General features: G+C 47.8%; 1 protein-coding gene across 1 annotated transcript in view; it reads right to left on the bottom strand.

The window, feature by feature from the left end:
- Nucleotides 1-6357: 6357 nt before the first annotated feature.
- The window catches only part of zfpm1 (zinc finger protein, FOG family member 1), a 113723-nt gene continuing 108154 nt past the window's right edge, over nt 6358-11926 (bottom strand). Inside the window, exons 8-10 of the mRNA XM_080762247.1 lie at nt 11234-11476; nt 8350-9443; nt 6358-8292 (exon numbers count right to left, since the gene is read on the bottom strand). Of these exons, the coding sequence (XP_080618373.1) occupies nt 6787-8292; nt 8350-9443; nt 11234-11476 (2843 nt within the window). The 3' untranslated portion in view covers nt 6358-6786. The remainder of the gene's footprint in view (nt 8293-8349; nt 9444-11233; nt 11477-11926) is intronic.

Raw genomic sequence — 11926 nt, 5'->3', positions numbered from 1 at the left:
GGTGGAGAAGTTGGGATGCTTGCATATTTAATTTGCTGCGGTTTGCCTTCACACTGCGCTGTCATCCGCAGCAATTGGAAACGCAGCAGGGGGAACCTTTATGTTTATCGAGATGAAAGTCCCTACTCCCCGCAGTCCCCACACACTGACAGCACTCCATGTTTACTTAATGTGTTTAGCTGTGTTAAACTGTGTTCATAGCTTGAGATGCTGCCCCTCCATCACGATCAAAAACTGTACTTTATCCCTCCTAGTAGGAATTTACTCAAACAGAAGGAGATTCCATGCTTGCATATTAGACCATTCAGGAATGATGGGTTGGGAACAATGTAAGTTGTGAATGTGTGATTCACACGGCAGCCATGTTGGCATTTTGCATCGAAAAAGCAGAGTAGCAACGGGGTGGCATTTCATAAATCTTTCATTGCCAATGAAAACTGTGGATGTTTATTTTTTTTTTCATGAGCCCATACCACCAAAGACGACTTAGTACTAGATGGCCCTCTTTGCTAACCTCTTAATTAGTCACCGTTTGAGTCTCTGTGACACAGTGACTCCCCCCCCCCCCCCCCCCCCCACACACACACACACACACACACACACACACACACACACACACACACACACACACACACACACACACACACACACACACACACACACACACACACACACAGTGATCACTGATCATGTGATGGTGGTGAGTTCAATTATTCTCAGTAACCCCACTGGTCACTGAAAAATAACAACAAATAACAGTTCTACTGGCTGATGAAAAAAATGCCTCAAACTTTCTTGATTACCAAATACCAAAAATCTCTAAAAGGCCTATTCCAGTTAAGAGGTGACCACCGAAACGGTGGTTAGTATTAGTAACCGCTCACACAACACAGAGTTAAAAATCACACCCTTGTGAAGTGAGGGGCGCTAATATATTAAAGTCTAACTCATGTTGATTAGGTGATGTACAGTAAAACAAACGGTGCCAACGCAAACAAACCAAAATATAAATGCCATTAACAATAAAGAGACAATATGACGTAATGAGGGACAATATGACGTACATTTTCCCTCAAAAAACAGACAGATGTGTTGTGTGAGCGGTGACCACCGCGGCTTGAGTTTGACGTCATAGTTTTCGGTGGTCACCTATAGCTCTTCACCAAAAAGTGGACTATGAATAGGCCTTAAAGAGATTGGACAGAGGTGGGAGGTCTTTCTGGTACAAAGCCCCATCTGATTGGAATAATCTTTCTCTATCTCTTAAATCTATTTAGGGTTAGGTCAGTTAGGTCAGGTTAGGTCAGTTGCTTCAGGACTTCTCCACATTCACATCTTTAGGTCAGTTAGGTCAGGTTAGGTCAGTTGCTTCAGGACTTCTCCACATTCACATCTTTAGGTCAGTTAGGTCAGGTTAGGTCAGTTGCTTCAGGACTTCTCCACATTCACATCTTTAGGTCAGTTAGGTCAGGTTAGGTCAGTTGCTTCAGGACTTCTCCACATTCACATCTTTAGGTCAGTTAGGTCAGGTTAGGTCAGTTGCTTCAGGACTTCTCCACATTCACATCTTTAGGTCAGTTAGGTCAGGTTAGGTCAGTTGCTTCAGGACTTCTCCACATTCACATCTTGCATCAACTTGTTCATGCTTCTAAACTGACAGTAATGACATATACACTGATTTATTTGCTCTGTGCGGCACCCTTCGTTCCTGACCTGAGATCAGATTAAAAAAATGTCTTCTAAATCCTGACAGTTTTCTGAAAAAGCTATGTTTCTTATGTCAGTCGTTCTTTTCAAAAATAGCAGACCTGCAAGCTCGAGCTATGAGCTTGTAGAATGTAGATCTTTAACTTAATATCAAAATGGCCACCGTGTGGATATGGTGATCGAATTGCATAGTGGTTATAAAGCCTTGAGCTGAGGCATAAAAGTAATTCTTTATCGGATTTCAATTATTCATTCACTAATGCTGGATTTAAACTCTTGGCGTATAGCACATCGAATACAGCCGATCTATAAGCTATTAACAATAGGAAAGGTTAATGATTCATTCAGTCACACTTCTCCATGAATCAACATTTGACTAAACTGTGATTTTTTTTTAAGTGAACTATTCCCAATAAGGCTCATGTGTGGGTGTAATGTCTCACTGTGACTCATTGGGAAAAAGAACAAAGCCACATGCACACAAATAAGAGTGTCAATCTTCTTCAGTGTCTCTCAGGACATTTTATTTCCCATGCATAGTTTGGACAAGAGTGTAGTGGAACTTGAGATTTGAAATGAAACTATATATAAAAAAAAAGAAACAAGAAGAAATAAAATAAACTCAAATCTGACATTCATTAGAAATTTCTCCATTTGTGACTCATTAGAATCTTTCACAAAAGTGTGTTTTCACAACTTTAAGTTTTACTTAAGAGGATTTAAATCTTTTAGAAAGTCCTTCAGCATAGAATGATGTGTTTTGGATTAGGAAAAGTGCTGTATAAACATAAATATATTACAAAAAAAAGACCCTAAAACTAAAACATTCAGCACATTATCTTTATACAACACAGTGCAATATAAAGGGGGGAATTCAAACGTGTTCAGCACTGAATTCCTCAATTTGTGACTAGCTGACATCACTCTCCTTCTCAGAGTCCAATATAATTGTAAACACTCAAGGAACTTGAACAGAACTGCCCATAAATCATGACAATGTCCTCAACAATGCTTCTTCACTCGGAGGAGAAAAATAAAAACCCTCCACTGGGTTCCAGTTCTTGGGAGTAGACAGCCAGCCAGCCAGCATTACAGTATGAGTGCCTATGGGATTTACTCACACAGAGGATAGCATGGGAATAAACCATGGGAGTAACATCCAGATTCAGACAGACAGGCAGATAATCAGGGACGGAGAATAACAGATTACATGTAACAGAATTACAGTAATCTGATTACAAAAACGTAACTGTAATCCACTACAGAAAACAAAACAAATCATATACGTTTGTTATCTTTCTTTTGCTTTTGGTCATGACTGGTGGCAGGTGGATTGAAAGCAAATAACTTTTTCAAATTGTGAGATTGTGAACACAAACAGAATTGTCCAACTTTTGCAAGAATTCTTTCTTGATACGCACAGCGATAAGAGCACATTTCAACATAAGAGAGACTGTAAACCAGAGAGAATAGGGGTGAAAAGAAAAACGACAGATCGAGTGAAAAGACTTAGTGAGGAGTTTCTGGTACAACTGTTGTAGCTCAATGCTTCATCTTTGAGACCATACAGATGAATACGGTTCCAGACCTCACCTGTCCGGGTTGTTGCTCACATAATATCCTCTAATCGCAGTGATTCCCATGCACTGGGTCGGGACCCAATTGTGGGTCGTGGACCGTTTTGTTTTTTGTTTTTAATAATTTCAAAAAACATTCCTGAAAAAGCATTTTCATGAATTAAAAACAAAATGTTTTCTGTCATTTCATGAAGAAATGAGTATCTAAGCAAATTGGATGACAAATGTTTGAGAAGTATAGTGAAAATAGCCAATCTACAAGCTCACAACGTGGCGTGAAGCCACGCGTTGTGCACTTTGTAGATCTGCTATTCTCACAGTGGGAACCACTTCTCTAATGCAGTGATTCTCAACCTGTGGGCTGCCTTTTCCAAATAATTGGCAAAACATACATTAATATTTAAAATGAATGTTATTAATGGTATTTTGTCTTTGGAAACGTTGGAAATTAGTTTTAATTGTGACACTCACGGATTAATGGGACTTAACCCATTCTGACCGGGCACCCATTTTGGTGTTAGCATCATGTTACGCTTTATGTATTGAAAAATAGCAGATCTACAAGCTCATATCGCGCCACCGAGTGGCGCGATACGAGCTTGTAGGTCTGCTATTTTTCGAAGAACGACTGACATTTTTAGAATCTGATCTCAGGTCAGAATGGGTTCATCAGACCAGTGTGTGTCCCGTGGAAACCTCGTATGAATCTGATCTCAGGTCAGAATGGGTTAAAGTATAGAAGCCTGACGTCAATATCGCTATATTATCTTAGATTTTCGCTAGAAACAGACTGTATCAAATATGAGTGACTGACGATACAGAGACAACTCCCGACAATATCGACAGTTTGTTAATTTTTTGGACGCCAATTCTTATACGAGACGATTTTAAGATGACCCAATGTTATTCTCCATAGAGAAATTACTTCCGCAAACCAGGGGATGAGCGAGTGACATCAGGACTTCCACACTCTATACTATGTTAGTTCCATTGATCCGATCGATTGGTCGCGGACCACCCATATGGCCACTTAACACAGCTGCCTGTGTTAAGTGGCCAGATGGGTGGCTGAGAACCACTGCTCTATTGAGTAGGCTTACATGATCTACTGTGAATAAGTCTAGCTGTCACTGTGTTGGAGCAAACATTGCATATGCTGCGGTCACTAAAACTGTACTGTAAGATAATGATTCTGAACATAACGTGGACATGCACTGTGTGAATATGCGCGCCGCGCACACATACACCAGAGAGAGAGAGAGAGAGAGAGACAGACAGACACACACAGTGCAATTTTTACACATCACAGCTTCGTTAATCTACTGTATTTGTTGTGGAATCTTCACACTTCTTTCTTTTTGCCTTCATTGCCGGAAAACTGAAAACGAACAAAAACAGAAATCACACCTTCTGAGTTCTTGTGACAAACAAAAACAAAATAACAAGTGGCATGTTTGGGTCAGATAACCTTGTAATGAATCAGACACTTAATTATGGCTATCTATGATTAAAGTGTAGACCTGTGAGTGCTTACAAGTTCACACGCTTTGTGGGAAGCTGATAATATTGTTTTATCTGATGCAAGGAAGAGACGGCTGTTTCAGAGAAATAGCAAACCTTAAATATATCAGAGTCCTCCTAGCCCTACTAAAAAACAATGCAATGTAGGTTTAAGTAACAATATTAGTTTCAATATGTAAGCGTCATAAGTTGTGTTTAATGACAACCCGACACTTATCTTCTGTTTTAGGTAGGTTTCGGAGGATTGGGTTGGTTTACTATTAAAGCAGATACGAAAAAGAATCGGTGTTCAAAATCGGGGACCAAGACAACACCTTTTTCCATCCAAACAAAGCACCGGTGTCCGATGAGTGCACGTCAAATTTGAGCACTGGGAACTTAGTGGTATGTGGGGTTAAGTTAATTATGCAGCTTATTAGTTGTGTGTACTGGAGGGGATCAAAATAAACACAGTGTTGTGTTTTTTGAGTGGTGCAACCACTCCAAGGAACAGCAATGTCCGTGTTCAGTGTTGTATGTATGTGTTCATGAGCACCAGTATGACTGACTACCAGTAGGGGCGCTGTTGTGCCAGAAACAGATTGAGAGAGAGATAGTATTAGTGCTGCACTGTTGCCTGCTAATGAGAGAGAGAGAGGAGAGGAGGGGGGAGGGGAGTTGCACCACTCAGTTCACACGGGTGTGATTTTTTTTTAAACCTCAACATCAATTAGAGTCTACATTAAAGAAGGAATTCTAACATGATAACACGATTCAGTGGGATCCCAGTGATTATTACGGTGAGAGATATTACATATCTACACTTAAAAAATACACTTCAACACACCCAGATCCAAACAGTTCCTTTTGAACAGTATGAAAAATATACAAATAAAAAATACAAATATTCTCAGACACTAAGTAGGTAGTTTTCTGTTGACATGAAATCAGTGAGGACTCAAAGATAAATATTTCACATTTTCTTTCTCTCCCTTGTATCTTAAAAGAGAAAATAAAAATCTGTGGCTATGAAAGAAAAAAAACTGTCCATTTGGAAATATTATCCTTCGGTAGTTTGGTAACATTGTGATACCACATAATGTGTTTTCAGCAAAAAACACTTTAGCTAAAAAACAAAACAAAAAACAAAGAGCCAGTGTTGAAACCAAAGCATTATAGAATTCTTTTTTTGAGACATCATACACTATGCACAGATAATAAAAACATAAACTGTGATCAAAGTCTTTTCCACACAGAATAATTCCTCCATTATAAAGTCAGAGGCATCAATAGCCCAGGAAAAGACTCAGCGTCCTAATACACATCTTCATTATCCTCACCAGCCTGAAATGCGTCCGACAATCCGAATCAAATTACTGTCATTATAAACATTTTAGTTAGAGAGGGTTCATGACAGATCGTTTTTAATGTCCCCATTAAAGCAAAACATTTTTTGCAAGATGTGTGGGAACGCCATTTTAGGAAGCTGGGGGGATGAGAGTGAAATTATCTAGGGACAAGAGCAAACGTGTGTGTGTGTGTGTGTGTGTGTGTGTGTGTGTGCAGTAGGAAGCCCTACTAGCTGGATAGCCAAGAAGCTACCGTACGTGAACAGCTACAGTTAGCTGGGAAGTCAACTCCCACGTCCATCGTAGCTCTTTAGTGTAATACGAACTTTGACCCATAGGAGGAGCAATGTAGTTAGCGGGTGTTTAGTAAACACCTGCTGTAATTCGTCCCGGCCATGTTGAGTAACAGTCACAATTTCATACATGGTGGTGGTGCCAGCCAAATGCCATCTTAATAGGCCCACATACAGGACAGGAGGCTGGCAGCAGAGGCGACGTTCACAGTCAAATCCTTGGGGTCCATTTATCACTTAGCAACTCCAAGGATTTCACTGTGCAAATATGAGCTTTGAGGGAAGCAAAACCAGTGCTGTGGGGAGAGAGATAAAAGCATGGACGAGGAGGAGGAAGAGGGGGGGGAGAGTCTCCATGCCTCACTTGACGTGTTCGGCACTATGCGAGGAGCAGTAGTATTTTTTATGTGCTATGAAGGTGGACAGGCTGCTGAACTTGATGTTGCACAGCCGACAGAAGCGCGAGTTACCGTTCTGCACCACGGGAGACACCAGCGAGGTCTTAGGACCGGCCGGGCCTCCGAGCAGAGCCGGAGGAGGAACGGGGAGAGGGTGGGAGGCCAAGGCCAGGGCGGCCTTCTCCGGAAGGAGAGAGGCCACCACGGTCTCCCTCAGGGCATCAGGCACGGGCGACGCAGTCATAGAGAGGGCCCTGGAGGGGGACACGGCCAGGGGAGAGCTGGTCGGAGGGGACGCTCCCCCCCCACCGCCCAGGGGGCTACCATTCATCAGAGGGGAGGAGGGGGAGGCGGGCTCTCTCTTCACCCGCCCGTTGATGCTGTCTCGGTGGAGTCGGGAGCCCGGTCTGGACAGGCCGAGGGGCGGCGTGGAGGTGGTGGCCTGCGGTGCTCCGTCCCTGGGGCTGACGCTGGGGCTGGGGCTGAGCTTTCCGCCGGTCGGAGGCTGCTGGGCCTCGTGGGGCAGCTGCACGGAGAGGATCAGGCCATGGACGCTCTTGAAATGCTCCACCAGGTCACAGGCAATGGGCCTGTTGGGGCAATAGGGACAGGTCACATGGGGCGAGCCGCTGCCTAAGCCCCTGGCCCCGAGCACCGCGGGGGTGGTGGTGGTGGTGTGTTGAGGGGACGCGGCCTCGGAGCCGGGTAAGGCCGAGGGGTGAGGGCTGGGCGTGGAGGTGCCCCGGGCGTGCGACGCCCAGTCGGCGGGCAGCGTCTTGGCCTCCAGAGGGTGGAGGACGTCGGGCCTGTTTGTGGGGGAGGTGGAGGCGGGCCTCTTGAGCCTGTGGAGCTGCTCCAGGGTGTGCGGCTGCAGGGTGGTGGCGGGGCAGTAGTAGGTCTTGTGCGCCAGGTAGTTCTCGATGCTGTTAAAACTGATGCTGCACGCCGTGCACTTGTGGTAGTCGGTGAGAGGCAGCGCGGGAAGACCGCCGCCGCCCCGAGACGTCTCCTGGAGCCGCGGTCTCTTGCTCAGGTCGATGGGGCCGTCTCCTTCAGGGCTGGACCTGCCCGCCACGCCGGGCGACACCTCCCGCTTGACGGTCAGACCGGGGTTGGTGGGCGACGGGGCCGCGCGGCCGCCCACGGCCGCAGCGGCGGCTTTAGCCAGAGCCTCGTTCCTGGCCATGTGGATCTCGTACATCTTCTTCCTCTTGCGCGTGCGGAAGGGCTGCGGCGTGAAGGCGGCGGCGGCGGCGCTGGCCTTGGCCAGGTGGTTGGCCCGGTGGTTGGACGGGTCGTGGCGCGAGGCGCAGTAGAAGCGCTTGTGGACGGTGTAGTTCTCGTGGCGGCTGAAGCGGATGTTGCAGGCCTCGCAGAAGGTCTTGGTGGGGTCCTCCTCCTGGTCCTCGGCCGAGCCGCTCGCCGGGCTCTGGCTGCCCTCGCTCGCTCTTCCTCCTCCTCCTCCTCCTCCTCCCCCCGTCGCGCTCCCGCCTCCTCCTCCCTCCCCCTCGGAGGAGGAGGACACTCCCTCTTTTGTCCCCGGAGCTTCCATCTTCACCTCCGCCAGAAGCCTCCTGTTCTCCGTCGGTCTGCCTCCCGCCGCGTTGTCCGAGTCGGTCGGGGAAGCCGACGCCGCTCGGCTGGCCGCGCCGCTCGCCGCTCCGCCTTGAGGAGAACTGGACAGACAGTGTCCGCCGCTTGGAGGCGGCGGCGCCGGAACCGCGTCTCTGATGACCCCCGGGGCCGGCATGTCCGCCTGGTGTCTGCTGGAGCAGTACAGCCTCTTGTGCACGTAGAAGTTGTTGATGTTGTTGAAGGTGATGTCACACTCGAAGCACGTCGCTCCTTTGTGGGGAGCGACCACGGCGCCGACGGCCGCCGCCGCCCCGGCGGGGTAGAAGGCGGCCGGGCTGGTCTGGGGAACGGCCTGGTCCTGTTTGAGGCGGCTGTGGACCATTTCTGACATCTTGGCCAGGATCTCTGAGGCCTGAGGCAAGATGGCCGCTTCGGGGCTAAACATGTACTGGGGGCGGAAGACCGCTCCGCCCGGCAACACCGAACCCAAACCGCCCACGTGGGCGGGACTCGACCCGGGAGTGGGGCTTGTCGGCTCCGCCTTCACCACGACAGCAGACGGACTCCTGGGAGACGTCGAGGCCTGAGAGGAAACGGCGGCGGCGCGCCCCGTGCTGCTCTTCATCAGCGACTCTCGGTCACCATCTTCTCTGGCCTCCTCCTCCTCCTCCCCGTCTCCGACCATGTCCGTCGCCGGCCCCTCTAACTCCGAGTCCGAGTTGGGCTCCACTTTGATCCTCAGGTAGGCGCTCGCATCGGGAGGACTGCAGCCTCGCGGCGTGGCCGAGCCGCCGTTGGCGCCCGGGCTGGAGGAGTCCGGGCGGGGAACGCAGGCCGGGGGCTCCCTGTCCTGGGGGTGCGGGGGGTGCAGCTGGGCGTGGTCGGTGGAGGACTGGGTGCTCTGGCGAGGGGTGGGACTCCTCTCGGCCGGGACCCTGACCTCCAGGTGGGTGCGGACGTGCTGCTGGAGCTGCTGCGGAGAGTCACAGTTGTGGCCACACACCTGACACTTCAGCACCACGCCAGAGTCTCCTGGACTCAGCCCTGTGAGGAGCAGAGACACAAAGAACAGGCTCAGTGGACTGCAGCAGGAAATATACAAAAGCACAGGACAGAATAACCCAGTTTTTCCTTTCCATGTTGGATGTAAAAAGGTCTAAACCTATTTTAGACCATGAAATCCAATCATCCAAGCTTTACAACGAGAATGGGGTTGTCCGTTAAAAGAAAATACTGTAGGCACACCCCCAAGCACTACCAAGTTGTCCAATAGCTAACCACCTTAACCCTGGGCGTGTCATTATAGAGTAGACCAAAAAATAAATACAAAAATAAAACATTTAGATGCTTTACGAGTTAGTGGATAAATAAATAAAATCTGAATAATTTCGACACATTGTAGTGATTAACACATTGAGACCCTACCTGGCTGGAACTCATCTGTGTCACCTTAGCTTTTAACCACTTTAGCCATTATTTTAAACTTTTAAACGCTTTTAACTCAAATCTTTGCTTCTGGGGCATCGCTGGTACGAAGGATTTTCAGAATGGTTGTCGGCGGCCGAAGACAGAACATTCTGGGGGTCCTTGACTTGAAAATGTTTGAGCACCACTGATACAGAAACATCTAGGATTTAGAACCACTGATACAGAAACATCTGGGATTTAGAAGACATTTGTAGAATCTGGCCTCAGATCTTATAATGCCGTAGTTCCCAAACTTTTTCACGTCAAAAGGACCCCCCATTTGAAAAACATATGCCAAGGACCCCCCATAAGAGAAGAGTTTTAGCTCTAGCAGTGATTCTCAATGACTCCCAGTTTGACGTGCATTAGTCTACGGACCCCCCATTTAATGACATTTCTATCTCTGGGATCCCCAATTTTTATTGTAAAATCAATGTTATTTTAACTCTGAGAGTGTACAAATGAAACCAAATGGACCTGTTAGGGTCCATTTGTACACTCTCAGAGTTACAGACTCATAAGGGTCCATTTGGTTCCAAACTATCATTTAGCTGGGGAACCCCCTGGAACTCCCTCAGGTACCCCTGGGGGTCCCGGGAACCACTGTTATAATGGTTTGAGCAGCAGAACATGCAGTGTTTTACTGTACCTATGGCCAGAGGCAGCTTAGGAGTGTTTTACTGTACCTATGGCCAGAGGCAGCTTAGAGAGTGTTTTACTGTACCTATGGCCAGAGGCAGCTTAGGGAGTGTTTTACTGTACCTATGGCCAGAGGCAGCTTAGGGAGTGTTATGTACCTATGGCCAGAGGCAGCTTAGAGAGTGTTTTACTGTACCTATGGCCAGAGGCAGCTTAGGGAGTGTTTTACTGTACCTATGGCCAGAGGCAGCTTAGGGAGTGTTTTACTGTACCTATGGCCAGAGGCAGCTTAGAGAGTGTTTTACTGTACCTATGGCCAGAGGCAGCTTAGGGAGTGTTTTACTGTACCTATGGCCAGAGGCAGCTTAGGGAGTGTTTTACTGTACCTATGGCCAGAGGCAGCGTAGGGAGTGTTTTACTGTACCTATGGCCAGAGGCAGCTTAGGGAGTGTTTTACTGTACCTATGGCCAGAGGCAGCTTAGGGAGTGTTTTACTGTACCTATGGCCAGAGGCAGCTTAGGGAGTGTTTTACTGTACCTATGGCCAGAGGCAGCTTCGGGAGTGTTTTACTGTACCTATGGCCAGAGGCAGCTTAGGGAGTGTTTTACTGTGCCTATGGCCAGAGGCAGCTTAGGGAGTGTTTTACTGTACCTATGGCCAGAGGCAGCTTAGGGAGTGTTTTACTGTACCTATGGCCAGAGGCAGCTTAGGGAGTGTTTTACTGTACCTATGGCCAGAGGCAGCTTCGGGAGGCCCGGCCCGGGGGAATAGACCTCGCTGCGGGATCCGGGCTGACAGACCATGTGACTGGTGACCAGGTGGCTGTACAGGATGTCTCTGGTGGTGGAGATGAAGCCACAGCCGTGACACACGCCGTTCAGCGTGTCCGTGTGCACCTTCAGGTGGCGCTCGCAGTTGGCCTTGGTGGTGAACGCCGACAGGCAGATGAGACAGACGAACGGACGCTCGCCTGTAGAGAGAGGGCACAGAGGGACGGTTGTTAGTAATAATAATAATAATAATAATCATACGTTTTATTCATAAGGCGCCTTTCAGGGCACTCAAGGTTGCCGTACAACAAGTTAAAAGCAGTCGATACAAAACACAGTTTCAAAGCAACAGAAAAAAGAATATGCTGACACAGATCAGCCTAAACAGGTGAGGTTTGAGGTGGGTTTGAAATGAGGTGATTGAGTCCATGTTTCTAATATCAGGGGGGAGGGAGTTCCAGAGGTGAGGGGCAGAGCGGCTGAAAGCTCTTGACCCCATGGTGGACAGACGGGCTGGGAGGACTTTCAGTTTGATGGAGGAGGCAGACCTAATGTCGACGTGAAGAAGGTCAGTCGGGTATGGGGCAGCGAGGTTATGGATGGCCTTTAATAAATGAAGGAGTACGGTATCTTATATTCAATGTGGTATT

Source organism: Protomyctophum bolini (assembly GCF_963924005.1).
Source record: "Protomyctophum bolini genome assembly, chromosome: 4".
Taxonomy (NCBI): domain Eukaryota; kingdom Metazoa; phylum Chordata; class Actinopteri; order Myctophiformes; family Myctophidae; genus Protomyctophum; species Protomyctophum bolini.
Note: the sequence above shows the minus strand (reverse complement) of the source record. Positions and strands in the feature narration are given on the sequence as shown.